This window comes from Ammospiza nelsoni, chromosome 9, assembly GCF_027579445.1.
Source record: "Ammospiza nelsoni isolate bAmmNel1 chromosome 9, bAmmNel1.pri, whole genome shotgun sequence".
In the NCBI taxonomy this organism is placed as follows: Eukaryota; Metazoa; Chordata; class Aves; order Passeriformes; family Passerellidae; genus Ammospiza; species Ammospiza nelsoni.
This window is the reverse complement of record NC_080641.1, coordinates 20,076,788-20,103,758: the sequence shown is the minus strand read 5'-3', so window position 1 is coordinate 20,103,758 and position 26,971 is coordinate 20,076,788. Positions and strand designations below refer to the sequence as shown.

General features: G+C 37.9%; 1 protein-coding gene across 4 annotated transcripts; it reads left to right on the top strand.

The window, feature by feature from the left end:
* The first annotated feature begins 424 nt into the window (after nt 1–424).
* Nucleotides 425–23,531, top strand: BRDT (bromodomain testis associated). Of its 4 annotated transcripts, XM_059478039.1 has the most exons (20): nt 425–552; nt 2,625–2,866; nt 3,471–3,608; nt 4,338–4,467; nt 5,285–5,466; nt 6,557–6,928; nt 7,921–8,049; nt 8,220–8,408; nt 9,674–9,861; nt 9,936–10,225; nt 10,309–10,422; nt 11,958–12,083; nt 12,947–13,014; nt 14,179–14,362; nt 15,101–15,213; nt 16,474–16,615; nt 18,305–18,375; nt 19,625–19,842; nt 21,092–21,251; nt 21,965–23,531. In XM_059478039.1, exons 2-20 carry the CDS (start codon nt 2,675–2,677, stop codon nt 22,031–22,033), a joined length of 3,075 nt encoding a protein of 1,024 aa, XP_059334022.1. In that variant the 5' UTR covers nt 425–552; nt 2,625–2,674; the 3' UTR covers nt 22,034–23,531. The 4 variants fall into 4 exon arrangements, with proteins under 4 accessions (XP_059334022.1, XP_059334020.1, XP_059334019.1 ...); XM_059478037.1 differs by lacking the exons at nt 18,305–18,375; nt 19,625–19,842; nt 21,092–21,251; nt 21,965–23,531 and adding an exon at nt 15,917–16,016 and having other exon boundaries at nt 16,474–17,742; XM_059478036.1 differs by lacking the exons at nt 18,305–18,375; nt 19,625–19,842; nt 21,092–21,251; nt 21,965–23,531 and having other exon boundaries at nt 14,200–14,362; nt 16,474–17,742.
* Nucleotides 23,532–26,971: the final 3,440 nt, after the last annotated feature.

Genomic DNA, 26,971 nt, shown 5'->3' with positions numbered 1-26,971 from the left:
TCCTCATTTTTATACTTCTATGCATTTACTAAATAGATTTGGATTTTAATTTAACTAATTAATTGGTGGAGTGAAAGAAAATATGAGTACTGTACCACTCCTAACCAGACATATTATTTATGCAATCTTCTTATACCATAACCCAGTGTGACCCAGGATAATTGATAAAACATAAACATTCCCATGATGTCAAATTTGAGACTTAGAAGTTAAGGTAAGAAGATCAAACAAAAATTCATCTAAGTGTATCTACTCCCCTTCTTGTGTCCCTCTACTCTGCCTTATTGGCTACCAAGAGAGCAGCCCTGGCACCAGTAACCAGCTGCTGTGCTTTAGTCTTTAGCAGCTGTTCCTATTCTATGTTGATGGCTTGCCAATGAGAACCATTGATAGGGCAGGGTTAGTTGGGGTTGCAGGTGTTTGATGGAGCTATTGTCAGAGAATGAGGGTGTGAGTAGGTTATAAAGACTACTCTGTCTGCCTTCTAAAGCTCTCTTCTTCCTTCATCTTTTGGGAGGGACGAGTTGAGTTGTGGCTTTCCCTAAAATTAAGGTAAAAGATATGACTGATCTGCTTTGAGGGTGGAAGTTTAGGTTTGAATTGCCCAAGAGTGGTTGGTGTTTGTTATGGTAATAGCTGTAAGTCAGTGTTTTCTCAACACCTAATATTTATATAAACTAAGGTTTGTTTGATGTATCCCAAGAGAGATCCTAAACATACAGAAATGCTGGTTTAGAGGTGTCTTTATGGGATCAGTTGTCCTTTTGAAAGAAGAGATGGCGCTACTTGCCCTAAGAAGGCTGTGCTCTGTTGTGTGTAGCCTTAATATAATTACCCAAGGGAGATTCCAATATTATTTATGAATGTTCAGTGTGATTATTGGCAGTCACCTAAACAAAATCTGTAAAAAAGGCTTCAAAGAATGAAATGTTCTTAGTGTGTAGAACCTGGTACACTCTCTGCCTTTGTTCTGTATGTGGTGTATTAGTATTTCTCCAAGCTGTTGTTCTTGTACAGTATATGGTGTATACAGGTTTTATACTAAAACAGAGCTAAAACAAGAGGAAATAGATGCCTTTTCAGCAGGGTCTTTAATGCATGCTTTTAGAGAGCACTGACTAATAGCATATAATCTCTTCTTACCGAGAAAAAAGGAAAAATGATTGATTCTCACAAGATGTGATATTTTGCCAAAAGCCTTGACTTCTCTAGTGATGTAATTCATTGTAAGCTATTTGCTTTTTACTCTTAAACTAAAACCACATTTCTATCAGGTTAGCTAGAATCTTCAAACTGGATCTTAAGGAAACACTCAAGGCTTCTCTTTTTAAGACTACTTGGCCTTTGGGACCTGACTCAGCATCTCAAGGACACATGGGGCTGGGTTTGAAAAATATTAAAACACTTACCTGGTTGGAATCTGATCACGCTTTTGCTTCAGTATGCAAACATAAGTTTTATTTTAAGATAGGGAAGTCTTCTGTGACTGGGGAGATGGAGAGGGAGGTAGTAAAGGAGGGAGTGAAAACACAGACTTGTCTGTCTTTAGAAGGTGCAGGCTTAGCTCTATTGTAAGCAGGGAAGGTAGTTTTCACAGCATAAATTAAGGTTTTAAAAGCTAAGCATCTAAGCGGAAGACACTGTTATGTACACAAAACTTCAGTCTCTTGGTCTCCTTGGCACTCTTGATGCCTTTTATTCTAGACTCTACTGTACTAATTTACAAAATGTTCAAGAGATTAGATGTTATATTATGTTCAAATTTAAGTATTAAATGTTGTTATTTCTCTGCTTGTTGCTATAAGATTTTTTTGCTAAGTTTAAACTGTACTCTTTTGCTCCTGCCTTCCATTTCTTCTGGAAGAAGAAATTTCTTCTTTCTGCCTTCCATAGCTTCAGAGCTTTGGATAGAGAAGGTGAACAGCTTGCACTTGATATCGTCTAGTGTGGGTTTTTTGGCAGAAAAAAACAGGCAAAAATGATAGTATATCCTAATAGTTGAAAATAATGTGTGAAGGAGTTGGCTGAGTTGTGAGGCACTTAAAATTACCTCGGAACTTGTCTTCAAATGCTGGCCAGTTATAGGAGAGGCAGATCCTGTATGTGTCCAGATCTTTCCCTTCCAAGATAGATATTTTGGTGAAAGGATTAGCACTTAGTTAATGATATGTGGTGGTGCAAATAGTATTCACTCTTATTAGCTAAGGTATAGGCTTCAGGAAGTCAGAAGAGGTATGCTTTGAATGCTGAAATAAACAAAAGAAAAGATGTGTAATCAGCAATATCTGCTGGGATGCTACAGCTGTTGTAAGAGTGGGCCATATCCACTGTTCTGGCAGTGTGCTGGTTACAGTAGCTGTCTATCTTATTATCACCTTTTTCACACCTCACACAATACTTCCTTCTGGTAGGAAAAGCTGGCTATCAGATTTTTTTAGGAGAAAACTAGTATGCATTCCTAGACTCTAGGAATGCCCAAATATGCACTTTAAGACCAATGTCTTGCTCAGAACACAAAGGCATGTCTGTAGTTACAGTATGGATGCTCTACAAACAGAAGTGAACAGGTAAGCAGCATTAAATCTAGATATCTTCACTGAATGCTTCTGTTTTGTTCCCTTCAGGTTAAATGTGTAACGATATTTGAGCAAGTGGATGTACAAACTCCCTAAAGATGTCTGTTCAAAGCCAGCACTGTGCCATTATTATGAACCCTCCTCCACCAGAGTACATAAATAACAAAAGCAGTGGATGTCAAACAAACCAACTTCAGTACTTACAGAGGGTAGTCATGAGAGCCATGTGGAGACACAACTTTTCCTGGCCGTTTCACCAGCCTGTCGATGCAGCAGCGCTGAATCTGCCTGTAAGAACTATTTTGGAACTGGAGTATTAATATGTAAATTATATCAACGTTAAAAAGGTTTTTTCTAATGCAACAGATTATGGAAGACTATTTTTGCTATTGAACTGCTGTCACTAATCCAAGTCTACAAGAAAAGTGTTTTCTTTCTAGAGAAATGCTGCCAGGGATAAAGTATTTCAACAGCCATTGTGAAAACTTGGCAGCTTCTTTTTGTTAGTGACTGAGACTTTGTTGAAGTTTGGCTTCTTTTTCCTCTGTTCTGTAAACTGGAGTGCTGCTTTGTGTAAGACAACAAATGAGAAGTGCCTTACTTTTAATAAGTACTACCAGTAGAGCTCTGGAGCCTCTTGAAATCAATATTCTTTGGGACTTAAAATGATATATGTTACATGGAAGAACAAGGAAAAAATATGAAGTGAAGAATTCCTGAACACCTACGTTTTTGGTACCTATGACTATAGGGGAAGGTTTTCCTTTAAATAAAATACTGCTACTAATATAATGCAATTCTCTCTTGCAAATTAGCTTTCATAACTAAATGTGTAAAAATATTCATGTCCTAATATTAAGATATGTTTGATGATTTATTCTTTCAATACCCCAGGATTATTACACTATCATTAAAAAACCTATGGACTTAGGCACCATAAAAAAGCGACTGGAACACAATTACTACACAAAAGCTGCAGAATGTATTGAAGACTTTAAAACTATGTTCTGGAACTGCTACATGTACAACAAGGTAGGTGGAACACCAACTCTTACCAGTAACTGGTTCTACTGAATGATACAAACAAGTCTAAAACAAGCACATGGTTATTAGAATATGCAGTAAGTTAGTTGACATTTTATTGTTGTTTTCAAACTATTTTCTCTGAAGTGTTGGGGAGGTTTTTTAATCTGGGATTGACTGAGGATGTAAGTGAAGTCTTGCTTGCTGTTCCAGCAACTGAGTGCATAGCTCTTTCTGCACAAGAGCTCCATATCCAAAATCTCTGGGGTTTAGCTGCAGAGCTCGTGAACAGCAAGCACTATGTCACTGCTGTACAAGTCCAAGGCTAGCAACCCTGAGCCATGCTCTGTTCCTTCAACAAGTTCAACCTAATGAAGTATAATCATCTCCCTGTGCTTGGGTATTTGTTGGCTGTGTATTGGTATCTTTGAGCTTCAACAGCTTCTTCACAACACAGGGTTAATAAGGGAGTTGCAGATCTGCCCCCTTGGGCTTTTGCTGAAGAAGCATGCAGAAGTAAAGGAGAATTTTTCAATGGGACAGTAAGAGAGATTATTTAAATGGTGAATTTGCTGTAAAGTGAGTTGCAGGAGCAGGGATGGCAATGACTTAAAGACCTCTCTGGTACAAGTGGCTTTTTTTGATCTGTTGGTGCAGGACTCTCTAGCCTGGTAGTTTTATGAGATAGCTCCCTTTACTGCAGCCTCTTTACTGAATGGTGTTGACCATATTTTGCAGCCAGGTGATGACATTGTGTTTATGGCTGAAGAACTAGAAAAAGTGTTTATGCAGAAAATAGCCCATATGCCACCAGAAGAACAACCAGTGAGTCTCAAGAAAGGAAAGAGTAAAGGGAAGAAAACAGAGGGTAAGGCCTGTATTATATGCTGAATTTATGATATATTAAGCAAGCAGAACTGGAAACCGAGTATCTCATTTGTCACAGCTCAACCCTGGAACAGTTTGGGTGTTCTCTACTCTTTCCAGAACAATCAGACAAATAACAATACTGCTATAAGGCTTTAGATTTTTTTTTAATTTAAAAAGTTCCTTTTTTTAGAAAAGGACCTGACTTCCAATTCAGAGACTGTCATGCTGTTCAACATTGTGTTATATAAACTAATAGGTGTGAACATCTGTGGGAAGTAAACAGAGTAACAGCTGACAAAGACATGAATAATCTAATCAGCCAAACCAAATACAGAAAAACATTGGTCTAAATTGTTGTCAGATCTCAGCAGTGGAGATCTGTAGTACTGCTAAGCAATATATGCAGCTATTACCTATGCTTAGGAAACATGAACCTACATGATGCAGTCTGCACTCTCTGCTACTTGGTCTTTGTGTTTGTAGACAACAACTTGATACTTTCCCTGGCAAGAACATTTTTACTATATACAGAAGGTAGTATGATGCCTCTTTAATCTTTGGTCTGAAGTTAACCCACACTGTCTTGAAGCCAAGTAAGGTGTGACTTGGCATGATATTGTAGCTGAGACACTAAAGGTGTGAGCAGAGGAGGATACCAATGTTGTGTAAGTAACAAACATTCTGGTTTGCATTTATTTATGGCATTCCTGTATAGGCTAGTGGTTATGTGGACAGCTGGTCAATTTGACCATGACAGAAATTAACTGCAACTTTTAAGACTTAACTTCTAAAATTTCCTGTATTAAAATAACCAGAAACATGGCAGGCCAACCCTGGGATTTCAAATGAACAAAGCACAAATGAGAAGCAAGCTGAAAGCAGCTTGAAAGCTGAACAGCCTCCAGTGATGACTCAAGAGCGACAGCAAGTTACACTGGCTCCTTTGTCTGCAGCCCAGCTGACTGCTTTAATGCCAGCTGCAGTCCCTATAACAAAAGTAAGTTTCCTCAAATAACTTTCAGAAAGAAAGATACTGAAATTGTTCCTTCAGGCACTTATGGCAAAAGCATAGGAGCCATGCTTATTGCTGTATGTTTATGAAACTTCTGTTATGATACAAGACAGTAAGAGATCTCTATTAGATCTTCAATGTCTCTGCTAAATACCTGGGCCAGTACTAATTCTAGAAGTTAAATGGAAATTGGGATGATTGCTTGGCACATCATTTCTTATAAATGTAATTTTAAAATGTTGTTCTCAAAGAAAAAAAAATTAGATGATCCTTCTTGAAGTGTATTACTATATATACTTCTGCGGGCTTCACCTTGAGGATAATTGGTTTTAAACTACTAAAATAAAGATCTAAGTTCTATTTAATAATTTCTCATGCTTTTCTATGTAAATCAAATACTTGTTTCTTCAAAAATTAACGTTTGCTTAAACACTGTGTAACTAGCCTGAGAGGTGATGTTTGTAGCTCACAAAGCAGATTCTTGTTACTTCAATCTGAGCTGCACGCGAACATCTGAAAAGATTCCTGTATTGACTTAGTTCTGGTTGTGCCCTTCCAATGAGGAACAGGCACTTTTGCCAGTCTCCCCTATAGTGTATATTTACACTTCACTCACATGGAGTCTGAACACTGATGATAAAGCATGCATTATATGGCTTCTAAACCAAATACTGCACAACTTAGAGAAAAAAAAGAGATCAACCATTTAGATAAGGCCCTCAACCAGGCCTAAATTAAATTGCAGTAGTCTACCCCCTTCCTGTAACTGTCAACTTGCAGGTAATTCATAACCTGCCAGTTTCCTGGAATCTTCACAAATGGCTAAAATCTGACCACAGCCTGACCTGCAGTACATCTGCTTCTTTCCTTTGCATTTAAAATGGAGCTTGGTGTGCTAGTCTTGTAAAACCTTGTTGGTTTTTAGTCTAAGCTTGTGGATTTGCTGAATTCAGCTCTGACTTCAATAGCTGTACAAGTTCTGACACTTTTTTTGGGCTATCCACACAAAAGAATTTTCTAAAACTGACCATTCTCTTCCTGTTCTGGACACTTGAATATTTTTTTCTTTTCTTAGGCAAAAAAAGGTGTGAAAAGGAAGGCTGACACTACAACTCCTACTACTTCAATAGTCACAGCAAGTGGTCAATCTTCTGCAATGCTTAGTGAAAGAAAAGCTATTAAAGGATGTAGAGGTGAAAATGAATGTATGGTAACAAATAAATTTCTGAAGAGATCCTTTTCAGATTCTCAACAGCCACCTGGAATTGTTAAAAAGATTCACTTGTCAGGACAACTGAAACATTGTAATGCAATACTTAAAGAAATGTTTTCAAAGAAACATGCAGCATACGCATGGCCTTTCATAAAATCTGTAGATGCAGCATCTTTCTCCACTGGGGTGAACCAAGCCATTGCCAAATGTCCTACAGACCTGTGTGCCATTAAAGTAAGTGTGTTTCTGGGGAAAATAGGCTATTTGTGTGATTACAAGGTTTTAAATGTGTTAGCTGAAAAGGTGCCATGAAAGCTGCTTTTTCTGTGAAAGACATAACAGGCCTAGAAACCAGATGCATTTCTGTTTCTCAAACTTAGCCAAAGTCAATAAAAGTCTTCTGAGTCTCATTGTGACACATAGTGGCTAATCTACCTAATTGCTGAAAAAGCTAATATAAGTAGTGAGGGATTTCTGATCTCCATGAAGCCCTTCCAAGCATGCCACATGTTAAATATCTGTCTGTACACACAGTGCTGTTACTAATGCCCTATAAAACAAAATGAAATTCTGTCAAGTCTTCCTTTTCCCTCAATCTCAATGTTCTTTAAGTGCCTGAGAACTTCTATACTGGATGTTTATGTAACATGTTTCACCTTTTTAGTGGGAAGCAACCATTCTAGATGGAGATATGTGGAGAGCTGTCTGTGGATGCTGAGTGTATTTGTATGGGGTAAAATATTTAGCCCAGTGAAGCAACACTTTTTGGGGAATGTTCAGTTTTAATAGCTTACAGAACTATCTTGAAAGCTCACTTGCACAATACAAAGGTTATTTCCCAGTTTCTAGTCCATTTGTTTGATTCCAGCTATTATGGAATAAGCTTCATGTAAATACTATGCATAGAATCAAAAACAGATGCTGAGTTCAGAACCAAATAAAACCACCCAAACGTTGTCTTGACAAGTGCTGAAACTAGTTCTAAAATGTCTTTCAGCAATTACAATTATATCTGCTTAAAAGAGGAAAAAAAAAATCTCTTACTTTGTTAAAGAGACAATGTTGAAATGAGATGCAGGTATTTCCATAACATTTTTTATAATATTTACTGTCTTAATACAAGCTGAACCTGAATATATATGTTAAAATTCTTGTTCCTCCTTTCTTTCTGCTAGTTCATGGAGATACTGTATACTAAGTGTGCCTTAAATTTTCTTTTCCTCTAGAAGAAAATGGATAACTTGGAATATAATGATATACAAGAATTTGCTACAGATGTTAGATTAATGTTCATGAACTGTTACAAACGTAATTCTTCAGACCATGAAATAGTTGCTATGGCAAGAAAACTTCAGGTGAGTTATCTTTTAAGTCAGACTTGAAATGGAATAGTTCATCTCATGCCCTGATGTAGAATCTACTAATATTACTGAACTACTGTGTTGCTGTGTAGTTCTGCAAATAGTAGCTGCATAACACTTTCAAAAGTCTGAAAAATGTGCTGTTCCCAAACCTAACTCTTCAGGATGTTTTTGAAATGCACTTTGCTAAAATTCCTGATGAAGCTGTTGCGAGTGATGATCTGCCACAGCCTGTGAGAGAAATGACAGAAGCTTATTCCAGTGAAAGCAGTAATGAAAACTCTTCAGAAGAAAAATCATCTGAAGATTCTGAAGAGGAGAGAAAAGTGAACCTCAAAAAGCTTCAGGAGCAAGTAAGCATTATTACTTATTGTGTGTGACTTAATATCTCTCTAGTAATGCCACTTTCAATGGTCTGTTCCAAGACTTAGCAACAAAAATCAGTTTTCAAAAGGTTCTATTAACTTGTATTTTTAATAAAGAACTTTAGTCCCATTTGGAAGCACTGCCAAATGTTAAGTGAATAGCGCCTCAACAAATACCAAGTGAGCAACAGTTCTACTACTCTTGCCTACCACTTCTTCAGAGGAATCTCAAACTTCTTAAAAAATAAAAGCGTGTTCCTGTGGTATGAGAGCCTCCAGGCACTCCATATGTAGCTTAGTGGCATATTCTTCCAACAGGGTCATTTCTTTCACATGGTCAAAAAGCATTGTTCCTTCCTTCAGTCTCTTTTGAGCCATACAAAAGCAAGTTGTTAATTTCTTCTTCAGAGAGCTCAGTATGAGAGAGAAAAGAAGGTATCTCATGCTAACCAGTGAAGCAAAGCCATGCTTCATATTAGGAGTGGGATGGGTGTTACTTCTGCTTGAACATAGTTTTTAACCTGTTGCTGCTGCATCTATAAACTCTGGGGAAAATTAGCATTTGTTCCGTTAGTGAAATGAGGGACAGATTTCAGTCCTTGACAGATTTGCATCATCAGTTTATGGATGTAGGCAGAAGGATGAACTTAAGCGTATAAGCCAGCCTTTACAGTAGTGAGGTATTTCAGAGATTTCTAATCTCATCATCTGACCATCTTCTAATTCCTGAGGTTTAAACCAAGTTGTGTTAAGCTCTTTTCTCAAATTCTTAGCATTTCTCAACTAGCCACTTTATATTGCAAAATGAGATGCATGAGCCCAGTCCCACTTGCTTAATTCAGCAATGCTGTAGAAATGTAACCTAATAAGGCATTTATGTGCATCCCAAATCCCTGAAATTAGAGAGGCTGTTGGAAACCCCTGCAGTGATTTTTTTTTTTTTTTTCTGTTTTTGGGGGAGGTGGGGGGGTGTGTTTGTGTTTTCCTGACAGAATGCTAAAAGCACATGCTGTTAGAAATGTTTGCATAAAATAAACAGTCCTGTATCCTCTAGATGCATAATCTGTGACTGAGATACAATATAGTAAAATGTTTGGGAAATAAATCTCACTTGGAAAGCAGACATCCTATTAATATCCATTCAGCTGCCACTAACTTCCTGTGATATTCAGGACCAGTTTATTGTTCCTCCTACATTGCCCAAGGTTATCAACATTCTGTGGGTTTTCTTGTTTTTTTTTTGGTTTTGATAGCTTAAAGCTCTTCACCAGCAGTTGTGGGTTTTGACCAAAGCATGCTTATCTAGACCAGGAAAGAAAAAAGGGAAGGCTAAAAGTGAGAAAAGAAAGAACAAGGAAAAAGCTGAAATGAAAAGCTTGATTCAAAAGAAGAAAAATCTGAAATACATGAAGAAATCTAAGAGAAAGCTCTCTTTAAACATGTAAGTGTGGGGAACTTGTGTGGGTGTCAGATTATTTTAAACTGCCGTTACTGCAGTACGCTTTTTTCCTGCAGTCAATCAAAGAACACCATGCAGCAGGTCTTGTTGGCACATAAGTCAGAAGATGAGGATGGTGCCAAACCTATGAATTATGATGAAAAACGGCAGTTGAGTTTGGACATAAATAAACTCCCTGGAGATAAGCTTGGGAAAGTAGTCCATATAATACAGTCAAGAGAACCTGCACTGAGGAACTCTAACCCTGATGAGATAGAAATAGACTTTGAAACTTTAAATGCTTCAACACTCAGAGAACTAGAGAGATACGTAGCAACCTGTTTGAGGAAGAAACAAAGAATGCAGGGTATGTAGCATAAATGATTTTTTAAAAACCCATTAGATTTGTTTTCTGGTTTTCTTTCATGTTAACTTCTGTTTCACATGCAGCTAAAAACCCAACAAAGTCAAAAGAAGAACTTAATTTTGAGAGGAAACAAGAGTTAGAGAAGAGACTACTGGATGTCAATGGTCAACTAAACCCAAAGAGAGAGAGCTTCAAGAGTAATGTGGCTCTTACTTTTATTCATTTGCAATGGAAATAGCTTAAAGTGGAATTCTTCCCTTGGGCTTAAGTTGTTTTAGGTATCTGGAGATTGTCTCCTCACAATAGGTGGGGTCTTAAGCTTCCCACTGATAGTCTCAAGATTCTTTCTATGTTGAGTGAGCTGGAGTCACAGCAGCAAATTTGGTCAGTTCTTTATCCTGTCTAAAACAGTTTCCTTATTCCTGCACCTAATACTTTATTACAAGTAAAGATGGTAACAGTTTCAGAAATTAAGGGGCACTGAAAAATTCCCCTATGCTAATATATGAAAACATGGGGGGATGTGGAGGGTCACACAATCTATTTGTTTGCAATTAACTTTCTGTGGTTTAGAGACACAAGAATAACCAATTCTAGTAATACTTGTTATATGGCAGTGTCATATACCAGTTTTGTCATGCTAACAAAACTGGTATATCAGTGACAGGTGTGCTGTGTTACCTTAGACTTAAGAAAGTGTCCTAGGAGAAAAATTCAGTTTTTCAGGCAATAATGCATTTCAAGATCAAAGCCAGAAAGTCAGTGCTTACTTGAGCTGTACACTTACTGGTGGTTCTCATCAGGGGCTGAGAATGGATCAGTGCAGCTGATGCTGCTATTATAAGTCAAGCTGTTCCTCGTTAAAGTAGTGAGTGCTGTTATTGCCCTCCACTGGATATCTATTTAGCTCCTATGTAAAATCAGCTGACATGATAGAAGCAGCTCTGGAAGACACAGGGACATGTGTATCCAGCATTAGCTCAGTCAAGTCTTCCTGTCTGGTATGCATAATGCCTTGAAAATATCCTACAAAGAAAATGTTAAGGAGCTGAAATCAGTTATTAACTATATGTTCTGAGGACAGCGAAGAAGCTGCCTAGGAAATCTTTACAACTGGTATCTGGCTTGTTTACAAGAGCTAAATCTGGACTTGTGTCCAGGGAAACAGGTATCCATGTAACTTCTCATTTTTGAAGCTTCCACAGAGAAAAAACTTTGAAAAAGGTTTGATTCCAAAATCATTGTAAGCTGAGTTAAATCAACCCTGCAGATGCAAAATAGTCAGATGGTGGGGAGGTGGCAAAAGATGGCAATTTTGGGAGTGCATATGGCTAGGGAAGGAAGAGCTGGCTGTAGATAAAGAACTCTGCAGACAAGTCTGGCAGCAGCAACGTGCACACAAACCCGCTCTTGACCACAGGAAAGCTTATGGGGGAAAATTGCTTGAATTGTGTCTTAAGTCTACTGTTTTAATTTGCTTCAGAACTGTAAACTGTGATTACAGCTTCTCCTTGGGTATTTCATTCATTCAAGTAGCTTGCTGCTGGTAAATCCCACTCCTATGGTCTCTAGAGGGAAGTCTTTGTTTTCAAGTCCACTGCTAAATGGACAGTAGACAAGGAAGTGAAATGAACTCTTGCATGGGAGAATAGACCTAGCAAGGTTGATCACTGTCTTGTATAGGAAGAATGCTCTATTGCAGGTTGTTCTGAATTTTCTTTTTCTCCTGCAGTTGAAAACAATGCTGAGTCAAGTACTGGGCCAAGCAGACTGAGTGACAGCAGCAGCACCTCCTCAGATTCTGGCAGCAGCTCTAGCAGTGAATGTAGCTCCTCAGATAGCAGTGACTCTGAATCAGGTTAGAAAGTTTATTTTTGTTTGTGTAGGCAAAATATCTTCTCTCTTAGCATCTACTGTTCCCCATGCTTACCAAGGATTTTAGTAATCTTTGGTTTGGTTCCCTCCATTTTCAAGGCTTAATTCCAATGCTATGAAATGAAATGAATGCCTTTAATACTGTGATGCCAGGGAACACAAGACAACCAAACCCCTAGTACATCCATTCAACTTACCAGTGAAAATCTATAGGGACCAAAATAAGCTAGCAAAAGTTCTTTGTATCTAACCTGGACACTTGACAATAGAGCTATAGCTTACTCATGTAGCTTTGATCCCTTTTTGAAAGTGTGATTCACTTTATTTTCATCTTCTGGTCTGCACCTGAAGGGTGACCTGAGCAACAAAAGTGCCTACAGCATTAACTGTAGAGGCAAAATCCACCCTGGTGCTTAAAATGTTTTAAGTTTGTTCAGCATCAGAACACTGAACGATGTTTCTCTGTACACAGAACTCTTTAGTTTTCTAGGACAGAATATATCTGCCAAACTGGAGCTCTGCAGTGTAGATCTCCATATGAGGTACAGGGTGAGATGAATGCCCAACCCTCTGCAGTGTGGGGGGGAGCAAACACAGTGAATCAATGGCAATGGAGACCTTGGTCCTGCAGAAATCTGCGGTCTCTTGTTATATCTGGGAGAAATTCTCTAAACACATCAAGCTCAAGTCAAAGTATTCAAGATAAGAATGTTCCTTTCACTGTGAGGTTGACTCTAGGTACAACTGCAGCTCACACCTTCTGTGTGTGAATAATGAAACATATGTGAATGACTGATTCAGTTTTTTTCTATCCCACTTTTTCTGCCCACCTCACTGTATTTACAGTTACAGAAACCTGTTCAAAACAGACTGGAACCAGGCACAAATGTCCAGCTTCTATGGAAAAATCTAAGGTAAATCTGCCTGGAATGGATATAATGATTTTGCCCTAAACAAATAACAAAGTTATTATACAAATGACCTTGTTAAAGTTATTTTTTAACATATAATGGTAATAGAAATGATGCAGTTTCATCAGGAAATAATAAATATGGCTTGAATGCTCTTTGTTCTGTAGGACTGATTGATATGAAGATGTCCCATGAGCTGTTTTTAAAAATACCTTATGCATCTGTATAGGAACAGATATACTGGGAGGTTTTTATCTTTTATTATCATTGTGGTGTTTGATGAAGAAGGGCAGAATGCTCCATGTATCCCACCCACCCCCAAAAAGGGCAAATAGTCTCCAAATGGATCTCTGAGTATAGAATTGACCTAACAAACAGTGTAATGCTTTTTAATTTATTAATACCCTCACCTCTATGCCTGAAAAAAAATACATTGTACACTTATTTTCAGGGTACTTTAATGTTGTTTATTGTTATGGTATTATTGGAACCAACAGCAGTTTTATCTAGAAATAATTCTTAATGCCTCTTAGATTGAATTGCTCTATTTCTGTATTATACAGTGGGTGTTATTTCTTGTCAAGGTTAGCTGCTTCAAGAATTTCTCTTGAAGCAACCAGAGAAAGAGACCTTGATTTTCAAAGCGAAATCACAGCCAAACCTTCATTCTTCTTGCAATAGACTGACTTTCCCTTAAAGTACAGAAAACTAGGCTGCAAATTCATTATTCAGCTGCTCCTTCTGCATCTTCATAAGCAAAGATTCAGAGAAGGAATTATGCAACACTGTTTTTGCTTAAGAGCCTCAGCCTCTGCAGTGACAGAATGACAGCAATGAACTGGAGAAAACAGGATCCAGGAAATGAGCTTCAGCTTGGTCAGTTGTAACAGCCCCTTACTGACCTCCTGAGTAGCAACAAATATCATACTTGAAATCCTCACATTACATTTTGTTCTCAGGGGTTTTCTGTATCTGTCAGACCAAGGCAGTGAGTGCACTGTACCTCATGGCTTTTTGTCATCTAAATGCTTAGAAAATGATGGATCAGTATCACAATACAGGGGGTACTGAATCTGATAAACAGTGGAAATAAGGAGTGGTGGGAAAAGAGGATCAGATAACTATTTAAAAAATTTGGCTGTATTAACGACTGCAGTCTCTTTATAGAGAATACCACTTTGTTTACAGAGGACACCCTGCAATGCTGGTCTGCAAGCACAGCCCTCCTCTCTCACTAGCAGCTTGCAAATTCATGGATCATCTGAACTGCAGCAGCAACCTCCCAATGCACTGCAAATGCTTCAGTGTAGATCACTTAATCCATCAGAACAAAACACTCAGACTCTCTCAGGTAATACCTTTATGCCTGTATTTGACTGCTGAGGAAAGAAGGGTTGTCAGGATGCCTGTATTACCAAACAAGCTTATCTTGGAATTTTGGAGGTTAGCAAGTGGATAACTGAAAAAGTTCTTGCAGAGTACCGATTACCAAAGAGCACGATGGAAATTAAAGCATGGGAACACTAAGGATTGGCTATGGGTTTCAGCTTAGTGGGACACTTGTGGTGGGGCAAAGTAGTATTAAAAACAGGAAGTGTTGGTGCTTCCTTCCTATGAGATGGAAAAGGACATCTTAATGAACTTGGAGTTACAGAAGTGTTGAACACCTTGAGGCAGGATTAGAGGCTTCAACCCCTGCCTCTACCCAAGTTCATGTCTGAATGCTTACTTGCTGAATGGAAGGCTTGGTGCCACAAGTCCTCTGAACGGAGTGTTGTTGTCTAGACACATCAGATACATGAAGTTGCTTAGGAACTTGATCCAAGGAGCTATTTTCCCTCCCTCATTTAAAAAAGTCTAATAATGTCAGACACGACTAAGATTTTTGGTAGAAGACAGCATGAACTGGTAGCTGATTAACTGAGAAATCAATTAAAAACTAATTAAAAATAACTCTCTTAAATCACGTGGCTAGAATACATATCTCAATACTGAGTTACTCCACAGATCTAAACAGTGACCTAATTTTGAGATGTAGGACTGCATTTTACATGACAGGGGAAAAAATCATACCCTACTTCTTTCTTAGGTAAAATCTCAGCTGTACCTGCTCTGTGTGATGCTCCAGACCAGCAAACTCCTCAGAGCACTCCAAAGACAAATGAGTCTTCTGTCACCCACTCCAGAAATGTTTTTCCAGAGGTGAATACGTGCTTCTCTCCAATTAATTAATTTCAAACAGTATCTGTAAAGCATGTTCTTACCCTTGAAGTAAGATGTAATACAGTACTTCAGGCTTGCATTTGATGCAATGAAGGCCATTTAAGGTTTACAACAAAAGTTTTCTGAAACCCCAGTAAAAAAGTGATTCTTATCCTTTAACAGGGTATTACTTCATTGCCTATTGGCTGTAAAGGAAAGTTTGGCTGATCACATAGTGTACTATAAAGCTTATTTTATTTCTTTTCAGGGCTATAGCTTAAACTTAAGTAACTCTTGCACACTTACAGGTTAAAAGTCCACCCTGTAAACCAAAACCTTTACAAAAGAGGGAGATTATAATATGTGTCTTGGTTTTGTAGAAATATCAATTTCACAAACTCAGCAATACTGAGGCTCTACTGGGGAAGTGTGATGCCTTTCATACCTTTTCCTAAAGCTGTGGAAACTGGGGCTTTCAGGGTCTACATGAGGTTGTAAAATATTTAATGACTGTTGAGTTCTGTCTTAATATGTTCTTGGAGAGTATTCTGGTTAGAAGGGCCTCTGTGGAGCAAAGGAAGTTATTGATGTTACTGCAGCATGATCACTTCCATCCTATGATGATTAATAATCCTTCTGAGCATGGTTGGAAATTTAGTTGCTTTAATCAGGCTGTAATAGCTTTATTTTTGGCAATGGATAGAAACTGCCTCTTGACTCTATGAGCCCAGGAATGTGTCCTGCAAGTAAGGATGAAAAGCAGCTCACACCTTCCTTTTGGTGTCCACTGTCCAAGGTAGCAGGTAATATAAAATTGACTCAGTTTTGTGGAGCACTGTTCTTAGTTCAAGGGATTACTACACAGAGTAATCTTGCACAGAGTAAAAATACCAAAGATCACAGTCACCCTTTGCCCTGAGCCACAAGCTAGAGTGCAGCAACTGCCTTTAAGACAACTTTATTCTGCTGTACCACGTTAAGGGTTAAAGATCTTGTATCAGTTTCTCATGCTCTACCCACTCCATCACTTGGGATTGCTGAGCTGTGCATATTCTAAATCTGAAGTCTTGATTTATGAACTTGCTTTGTTTACCATGAGTGAAATCTATTTCTTCCTTGGTGTTTACAGAAGCTAGAGCTGCAAGAATTTACTGCTCTAAGCTTCTAAACCTTTAATCCTGATGCTGTATAATAAGAATCCTCATATGCTAAACACAAGTAATATAAAGGATGTATTTTGAAGTCTAGCTTCTCTTCTAGGTGTCCAACACCATTTTCCAAGTTGACAGTGCTGACTGGAGTAAACAAGCTGAGCAAACAAGACATCTAGACAAATCAAATAAACTGCAAAACAAGACCAGCATGAGAACTGCTGATTTAATATCTATAAGTCGAGAACAAAGTATGTAATGTCATAATAAAAACTGTAGCTATTATCAGTGTTGCAAAGTTAAAAATGCACAAGAAACTAGTTTAAAGAAATATCAAGCTTGAATACCTTGTATATTATTCACTTTGCAGGATAATGGTTGGATATGCAGTTTTCCCTTGCTCTTCCTTTTTTTTTATTTGCTGCTTAAAAACAACAAAAAAAGTGAAATTAAACTGATGTTTGGTTCTTGTTCTGTGTTAAAATATATAAAGAAAATTACTTTTTGATTTAAGAATGTGGCACTAGGGATACATAAACCAGTAAACCATGAAGTCTGAGAATTGATGATTCAATCTGTTGAACTTCACTGGCTTCTGAAATGTCTTCTGCTGAAGTTTCATGGACCTCTTTTCCCAGAGCACTTTGTGTGTATTTTGAGTTATTGTCTTTGGCTCTTAGTGACAAGGATCTGACAGGAAATCACTGTCAAAGAGGCTTTCACTATGGAATAAACTTGCAATTATTACAAGAACACTGGCCCTCTGGAAGCTGCATTCTATACTTCATATTTCCAACTAAAGAATTGACTGAACATCCATGCTCTGTGTGTACAGTATGGCCAGACACGATCATTTTGGTTTCTCCTTTACTCTTTGCCCTCTAGAACACCTAGAGAAGAAGGGAAGAAACTTCTGAAAACTTCATGAAATTAAAAAGCAGAGCCTGTTCACTGATGAGTTCTTATTTTTGGCAAAGAATAATGCTAAGCAGTCGCAGTGTATTAAAGCAATTCTAAAAATGGAGATTTGATTCTCCACGAATTTCTATTAATTTTAGGGTCTTAAGACACCAAGCCATACATCTACTGCCCCCTTTTGCTTAGACTTGCAGCAGCTGGAATTGGTACATGGCCTCAGCTAATATTTCTGCTAACAAAGTTTTGTGGCTCTGAGGTTTTTCTGAAAACCCCTTTAATGACAAACTGGCTGAGGGTTTGATACTTTGAATCCAGCATTTATTTGCATAATTTTAAAAAGTGTTACCCGAAGTTTTTTTACTAAGCATTTACTTAAATAATGAAACATCTCAAACTACACTAGAGGATTGCTGCTGAATGAGATAAAATGTGTTGTTAATCTCTGGTTTGAAAATAGTGTTTGGGGTTTTTTTCCCCTCAAATAATAAAGAAGTAACAGGATGAAGTATTTGTATATGGGTAGGCTGCTGGAAATGGGAGGACGAGCCCTTGATGGCTGACCTATCTGCTTTTAAATAAAAGTAAATGGGGCTGAGAGCTATAGGTGAAATGAGTTTGCATGATCCATCAGGTAACCCTAAAGCTGGAATCAAAAGGAAAGAGGGCTGGGTGGGAAGGGGAGGAAGTGTCTAAGTGGCAAAGTGTTGTGTTGAGCCTTCCTGACCAAACCTTTAAAGCATTCTGCTGGGACCTCTCCTAGAATTAACCAGGAGTTAATTTCTCATCTATAGTCGAGCTACCTATACTTTTTCCTGCCCAAAAGTGGAGAGAAGTGGTCCAGGTCAATTTAAGCTTAGGAAATGTTTGGGAGAACTTCTGTCATTTTGAACCAAATAATAAACTGCACTGTAAGCTTTTTAAGTCAGTTCCTGGAAAGACTAAAGATTTATCATTTAAATTTGAGAAAGAATCGTCTATAAAATCAACATGGTCAAAAAAGTCTCTTTTCATTTTTCCATCAGGTTGTACACCCAATGATAAATCTAATGATAAAAACATACCACAGCCAATGTCTGAACTCCTTCCAAGAAAGGTAAGTGATGCTCAAGTTGTGTTTGAGAAGAGGCTGAATGTAGTTACTAGCTTGAATAACTCCCTGACCTGGATCTTCTCTAAAAATTGGTTCTTTTACAAATAGAATATTTAGTGTACAATAGGTCTTTGTTATTGGTATAATCTGTATAGATTTATCTCATTTTTAGTGTTAAAACCAAACGTCTCTCTTCATTGCACAAGGTAAAGCACATAAGATACATGCACACAAATATATATTCAATATGCCCACGTTGCCTTATTAAAATATGGTTTGTTTCATCTAGTTTTAATATTTAAACAAGGAACTAGTGTTCCTTGATCTAGTTCTGCTATCCAAGTTATTAGTGTGCTTTCCCTAACTGATCCAGTAAAAAAATAAGAGTAGTGTGGAATATAGTCTTGGTACTATTGGAAAACCTGTTCTGAAATAAGACAAAGCACTTCTAATGACTAAAGGTATTTGTAACAGTTGAGCAAAATGTCTCCTGGCATACAGTAAGTTACCTTGATTGGAAGGACAGAGGGATTTTCTTATCTACTAAATTCTTCTCTTGTAATCAGCTAATTGAAAACATTAATTCAAAATTACTAATACTAAATCATGTCAACCTCTGGACCTAAAAAGTTTTCTATATCATCTGTGGAGCTAAAATGTTTCTAGGATTTTTCTTTAGGCACTTAGGTTTCAGAAAATTATTAACTAACATGTTGAATTGAATTCCAAAAATATGTATTTCCTTCATAAGCACATGCTTCTACTAGAAGGAAGATTTCTTAAGAATGCTGGTTTTATTCTGATTTATGCTGTGAAGAAAATGCCACAGGGGAACAAACAAAACCCACAAGCCTAATATAAAACTATTGTTGTGTAAGGACTGTGTATAGAAATCAGATGGACTTCTGTATTAAAACCTTGTCAGTGGACCTTGTGTGAACTCAGCCTTGTGAATTCATGTTTTCTGAAATGAAATAGTGGAGAGGTAGACTTAAATAGTCAGAATAGCTACAAAGGCTAACGTTTGTTGGTATATTGCCAAAGACTCTCAAAGTTGATGAGAAAGCACATTAAAATCTGCTCAGATTGCTGCATATGCACTAATATCCTGCCAAAGGAAAAATATTTTGGTGTAGATATTTCCAGCAGGCCTAGTCAAACAACATTGTGCAAATGTAAGAACTAGGCAGGTAAAGTAGTTGAAGAGTATTTTTTTTCCTCTTCTGTGTTTTCCTTTTTCTGGTAACTTCAGGATACAGAATTGAAGACTGTAGATTCCTGGGTAAGCCTGTGTAAAACAATGAAGCTTCCAGCTCCAATAAAAGCATCTGCTGAGAGCTTCAATCAGTTCAGGGATGCAGTACTAAAGAGGAGTGGGCAAGTGCAGGAGGCAAAAAGGTCCCTTGGGCATGCTGAGAGGGAGCTGCAAAATCTTCCACAAGAAAACAAAAGATTTGTAGCTACTTCTGTGTAAGTATTATTCTGGTTTTTGCCTGTATGATACTGGAGGGCTTAGTTATTCAGGGACAAGGGGTTTGGGTTTGGTAATTGCCACATGTCAGATGAAACTGGGGAGCTGTACCATGCTAAGCAAAACTGCACATCCCAAATGCACAGAGCAGCCTTTTCTCTTCAAATCAGTACTATTTCAGCAATCAGAGAAACTTCCCAGGAACTTCCTCCTTTGTTGTTGCTGTTAGTTTGCTTCTGGATTTTTTTGTTGTTGTTTTTGTTTGGTTATTTGGGGGTTTTTTGGATGGAAGGGAATTTGGTTTTTGTTTGGGTACTAAGGTGAGAGGTTTTGGTCCCCTGGAGCACTCATGACCAGAGTTCACATTTGTCCTATTTTCCTACACCTGTAGCCAGGAATGTCCTCATCTTAGTGCTCTCCTACGGGGACACAGGAAAGTCCAGTCTTTGAGAGCATGTTGTTAACGTAGCTATACAGGGGTTCCAGTGTGCACCACTTCATGCAGCAGAATTCTTTGCATTGCTGTAGAAAAGCACCTTCCATAAGCCCCTGCTCCCCTGGCTGTTTGCAGCTCCTGTTTCAGGCAGAGCCCTGAGGTCTGTGGCCATGCTGAGCGGGATAAATGACTGCCTGCTAATTACTGCATTGCAGTAATATCCTGGAGTTTGTTTGCCACCTTTTGGAAACTGTTTGTAATATTCCCCTCTTCAGTAGTCTGCTTTTTTCCCCTTGCCTCTTCTACCCTGTGAAAGATAAATCTGAGCTGGTTCTTAAATTCTCCTGAACTTGCCCATTGCTGGTTGTATTAGAATAAGTCAATTGGTTGGATTGTTTTATTTTAATAATCAGAGCATTTGAGAGACTTAAGAGTATACTCCTCGTTCAGAAATTAGTGAAATCTACCTCAAATAACTAACTGAATAGGAAGAAGGTAGAAAAAAAAATCACAGCCCAAGAAAGTAACAGAAAATAAAGAATTTCAAAGCAAGTGTATGTAAATTTTGTGTAGTGTATCTGTAAATCCCACATGCATGCAGATTAGAAATGGGACACAGGAAGCATGAACCTACTACAGCCCAACAATTGTGTGCACATAACTCTTGTGAAGGGAAATCATTTTGAAACAATGTGAAAGAGACCCTTTAAGTGCTAGGCACTGATTTAAATTATTTGTAGAATTCCATCAGGTTGTTATGAAAAAAAAAAAGAACTTTTATCCTATACTGATTTCCTCTCCTGTCTTTAAAGGGGCCCTGAAAGCACAAGATTGGATGCCATGGCAGTGCCAGACTGTGAGCTTGAAAAAGAAATGCCTAAGAGTAAACTGCCCGAAGCTCAACAACATGTTCTTGATCAGGACCGCAACTTGGCTAGAAAAATGGAACAAGAACGCAGGAGGAAGGAAGCAGTAAGTTTCTGACTCTTGCTAAACTATTTTATTTTTCAACTTTACTATAGAATAAACAAATATTACATCAGGTCCTTATTTCAAATGATCTGAATGATTGAAGAGTTACTACCTGAAGAGTTAGTGCAGAAAATGCAAGAGGAAACTCAAAGTACGTCTTCAAGTGGCATGATATGAAAAACCATCTGCTTGGTCCTAGTATTCCCATAAGTTTAGAATAATTATGTGGTAAAAAAAACTCAGAAGAGGAGTCCCCGCCCTCTAAATAATTTCCAAACTTGAGTGTTGCAAGCTGTACATCCTCCTTAAAGTGTTACATGTCACAAACATGCTAGTCCTACAGTTCTGGTGTGAAATACCACACCTAAGCCTTTTTAAAACTAACTGGTTTTACTGGTGACAGTAATTAGTGTTTTCTAATTGCTACCTTTTTAAGATTGAACATTTTTAAAAAATTCATAGTGTTGTAGAATGGAATGTAAGTACCAGTGTGAGACCATGCTGGATTCAGGTAAGTTCAACTGAAGCTTTCATCCTTCAGCTCTTTTCTGAGCGCTTCAGCAACACACACTCTCAAACTTGTCATAACAGAAAAGACATTCATTTTTGAGAAGATGCCTTATAGTTTTCTTTTAAATCTTTAAGTATTTGACCTGCATAGTGTCCATTAATGTTTGACTGCTCTGAAAACACACTTGTTTGCTTTCTTGCAGACAGCTTGGATAATTGATGTGAATCTGCAGAGAGATATTATGGCATCTTTTGAAGAATATCTTGACTGAAAGCAGTAGTTTATATAGAACTTAACTTCGAACTGCTAAACCCAGCATAGTTTTGTACTAGTTATGATCTTAAATATTAAGACCACTTTAAAGATCTTCTCCAAAATGCTTTGTATTAAAAGCTTGTTCACTAATACCTGAAGCGTCACAAGGTTTATTTCTTTTCACTGCTTGTTTATAACATGTATTCTGTTCTGCTGAGCAGTAGAATGGAGTTGTTAGTTCGATTACAGTTTCATCTGTTGTTTCTATCTGGTATTACAAAGAATCACTGTACTGTGACACACCTGTACAAAATCTGGGCTGTGACAAAAGGATCTCTCTAGAAGTGGTACTGTCTAAGGGAGGGGGTGTGTAACATTACTTGTAATCACAAAAACAACTTCCATGAACTCTTTAATTTCATCAGTAAATCTTATCTACTTGCATGTATTTTAAGGTCCAGATGTGTTTAATGTATTTTATGTTAACATAACATTTAGCTAAGGGTGTAAACATGTTTGCCACATAGTTCTAGTTCTTCTCAGGAAGAAATTATGGCAAACTGGCTCCAGTGTGAAAGATTTTTTGATTGATATAAGATATTATTAGTGTTGAAAAATTTTCTGATAGAAACCAGAATGTGTAGTTTTTACATTCTTGTCGATTATATACAGGTATGGGAAATAAATATGGGACAAGCAAAACATTGTTTTATGGAATTATTACCAAAACACAATGTGTATTACAGAAATGCTGGGTGGAAGGGGGGCCCTCTTCAGACAATCTAGTTTAGTAGTCTCCAAACCCTTTTTGCCATGTACCCCATAATTTAAATATTTTAAGCATAGACCCCCAAGACATATATATTTATTAATTTATAAATTATATACGCATTATAAATATTCCACTGTAGTAGTCTATTTTTTACATTATATTATAATATTTTTAATTTCTGTTTTATTTTTAACCCTGTTTATTTATTATTTTATTTTGTAATTTAAAAAATTGTATTCAATATTTTATTCCCACACTCCACTTTGAAGACTACTGATCTCATTGAGCCTCCTACTCAAAACTCTCTCCCAATAGAGAACTTCAATTTGTCAAGTTCCTGGATGAAAAGTGAAGGTAACACTGCCAGCTCTGATGAGGTTCTGCCACAGGCAACCTAAGTAACCTAAGTGAACAAAACCTTCTACAAATAACTGAATTTTCAGAGAAGACAATAAATTGCTTCTAAATTCAAAAATGCCAGCTAAAGCATGCCCAAAAATGGTGGCCTAGTCTTTCAGGTAGCAGGCTGATGAGTTAGTGCTAGTTCAAATATATTTATTCAATATAGTCATGGATCTTCAAACTCTGCCATTGCTGGAATGGTATCATTTCATTCAACAGCACAAAGTGTGTGTATGGCAAATGCTCAGATTGGGCCAGCACCCTGTGAAATGTCCAGGGATGTCTTGGCTGGAGGCATGTTCAAGTTGTACGCTGTTTGGGAGATTTGAGGACTTGGCTAGAACAGGGATTTGGGATGAAAGATGGGTTGTAATGTAAAGTGGTGCTGTTAGGATGTCTTTCATATCCACATCAAAAGTGACCTGCCTTCATTTGTCGTTTATACATTGTTAAGAGTTATCTGTCCTGCAATAAAGTGCTGCAGTTCACATCTAGGACTCTCTACTTTGCTGTCACTTGGATATACTTTCTCTCTGGGTTTATGCAAGCTCAAGAGCTCTTGCTTTGGAAATAGGAGGTGACAAGAGGGAAGGGCAAGAATTCCCTCTGAGCATTTCATCCATTGGATACAGCTATATGGGCATTGTTGGTTTGAACTGCCGCTTTTGTCACTTCAAAAACTAATTCCAGCTTCCGTGACTCTGTACTGTCGCAATGGGTCACAACGTCAGTGCTGCTACTGCTAATCTGATAAACCCTTTATTTGCAACCTCCAAGTCACTAGGAGAGGATAATCAGTTCCTGTCCCCAGCAACAAGCCTCTAGGGACTGTTTGCCCAAAGCCACGAACATGCTCAAAGATGCAGAAATACCACTTGGGCAAATGATCACCCTGCAAACAACAAGCTGCTTAAATAAACTGTTAGTTACCTAACAGATAAAAGGTGTACTAAGTTCTGTTACACCATTCATTGACCTTTATCATTTGTGAAAACAGCTGCTTTAATGTGTCACTTGCATACTTGTGTCTATGCTAGTAGATTGTGTCTACATATAAATGAAAGGTAAGATAGTTATTAGCTTTTAGAAGTTTCTCTCATTAATAAATGCAATAGGGTAAATTTATTACTATCAACTATGAGTTGGTCAGGCTGGAGGCAGAGGCAAAAGCAGTGATGTGAAAAGTTGTCCTCTTTTGTCTCTCAGAGAACAAGGATTAGTTGAGCTGACAAAAGATAAACAGGCAGATGGCACCTTATGGAGGGCAAAGCACACTGTCAAAGCACATAAGACCATCTGCCCTGGGGTTGGTTTGGTTTGGCACCCATTACAACAATAATTTAGAGCAGATGATGAGAAAATCAAAATGTAAAGACAGAAAAATAATTGTTGAGGCTCTCCTTTTTTCTTATTCATATGACAGGTAGAAGATTCTAAGCTTTCTTCTCCAAAATCCTGGAAAACTTGTGGCAGGTATTTGCCTTGTACAAACACGTTTGTTACACATATGTGGACAGTGTGGTCCTAGAGTACAAAGCGTTCCTAAATAATAGAGAAATTCTACAGCTTCCTTGGAAAACAGGAAAGCTACGGCAGCACAAGTGGTGCCCAGAAATCCTCCATTAGGGTGTGCAGCAATTTCATTGTGCAAACACTGCTCAGAACTGCTAGGTCACCAGCACTACCTTCTTCTCAGCTCTGATGCCAGATCCATGTCCACTACCTCAAGATGGCTAAATTAGATAGCTCAGATAGCTAAACTCCGTAGCCAAAAGGTTTGTATAATTTAGAAGTTGACATAACTATTGAGGTAGTTTGTATAAAATAAAAACAAACGTGGTTCTATTCTTGTGAAAAAATTTGCTCTGCTTCTTTCTTTGTACAAGAACTACTGCATAGCATGGCCAAATACCTTTGTATAATAAGGCACATCATGGTTCCATCCTTATTCCTTCTTGTATTCTAGATGATTACAGGAGTTTTCTGATTGCTTTGCCTAAATCTTTCATCAACCTTTCTTTGAAAGCAAGTGAAAGCTTGTGGTCAGATTCAGGATTTCGAATGTGTTTTCCAATTTTTCTTAGGGGATGTTTTACAGTAATTAATTCTTATTAGTGGTTCATTAAGAAATTTGATGGCTACCATAATATAAACAACAGCATTGGGTTTTTTTGCTTCTGCCAAACTTCCTAATTTATCTAACTGGGTCACTGGTTTACTGAGGTGCACTTGAGGGAAAAATTCTGCTGCTGCTTAGTCTGATATTGAGAAGTTGCAAAGGCTTCTTCCCTACAAGAAAGGTCATTAGCACGAAGTCTGATGCATAAGAAATGAGCTGCATGCTAATCCTAGGGTCGGCAGCGTGAGTAATCTGAGCACGAAGGGAAAGCTCAGCTCGGTAGGCATGATTCATGCAATCCTACTGGAGTCTGCAGAGGTCGGTGTCTGAACTGAATCATCTGCATCTGATGTTCCTTCTCTTCTTGCCCAAGAGAAGGAGGGAGCCTTAAACAGCCCTGCACCTCTTTCCCCAGCAGATTGATAAAGCTCCTGACCTCACATTTGTAAGGCTGGTGTTCAGACAAGGAGCAGGGATCATGAACAGTGTTATTCAGCATTGGCAGCTGGTGTAGGTCACTGATATTTCATTTGTGTTATAGATAACAGCAAGCTTGGAAGCTTTTTATAGCTACCTAAAATGTTATCTTTAGTAATAGAAAATAAATTCATATTAGGGCTTAAACTTGTTTAAACTTTTAAAATAACGTGCAGTAACAGGCCATTATTTATAACATTCCTTTTTGCTGTTTTAGTTAATTTCATTTGATTTTTCTAAAAAGAGAAAAATTTTGACCTTATTGAAACCAGCATTAATTCTGTCACTGCCTTCAATAGGCCTAGGATTCAACATCAGTGTCTATATTTGTAAGTCTGAATTTAGAACAAGTAGGAGAAAGCATTTGGTATGTTACAGACAAAAGTCATCTACAAGCTGTGTTCCATGCAGAGTGAAAAATTATATATATTCTGTCTGCATACATGCTTATCCAATTTTTTTAAAACTAGCTCATTGAATCACACATCTTAGAGTTAACAGATGGATGGCGTCTTTGTACGAGCTTCTACTTGCACTGCTGGACAGAGCAAAAATATTTCTCAGAAGTAAAGTTCTAATTCTACAGACTAATGTGGACCAAGAACAATTTTTTTTTTCATAGAATTTGGCAACCCTGCTCTCTTCAAATGGCAAGAAGCTGCACATAGGCCTACATCTGAGCTGTGCCTCTCATATGGCCTCCAAAAGTCTTGAACCTGCCCATATCCTCTAGTCTGAGAAGTAAAGGTGAGCAGGCCATGCAGTGAGTCAGATCAGGATCTGACATAGAAGCTCATTATACTTTCCTGGCAGTCAGCACCTACCATGTCCACATTTTGTTATCTTCTAGAGCTAATAAACTGTAATTTCTTAAATGCACTTTTACAAACTGTAAAATCAACTGCTTCATATAGTTACACTTCGACTTACAGTTTTGGATTACGTGAGCCATTCTAGTTTTAAATTTCCATTTACCCTGCATATCAGTAGGTTAGTAGGAGACAGACTGAAGACTTTCTTCTTACCCTGGCATCTGTGGCCTTGTATGAGACAGTGACTCCTTGGTGTATGCTGTGATGTACTAATGGGCAGGCAGGGACTGTTCAGCCTCTATCAGCCCTCCGGAGCTGAGGTATCAATATAGACTTAAGTTTAGGTGATTTATCTTTTTAAGAAATATTCAC

Bases quoted from the DNA above. Each gene is read 5' to 3' on its own strand.
- BRDT (XM_059478039.1), top strand. From the start codon at position 2,675: ATGTCTGTTCAAAGCCAGCACTGTGCCATTATTATGAACCCTCCTCCA. The intron at 4,468-5,284 runs GTAAGGCCTGTA...TAAAATAACCAG, and splicing joins TAAAGGGAAGAAAACAGAGG to AAACATGGCAGGCCAACCCT. The intron at 18,376-19,624 runs GTAAGTGATGCT...TGGTAACTTCAG, and splicing joins CTGAACTCCTTCCAAGAAAG to GATACAGAATTGAAGACTGT.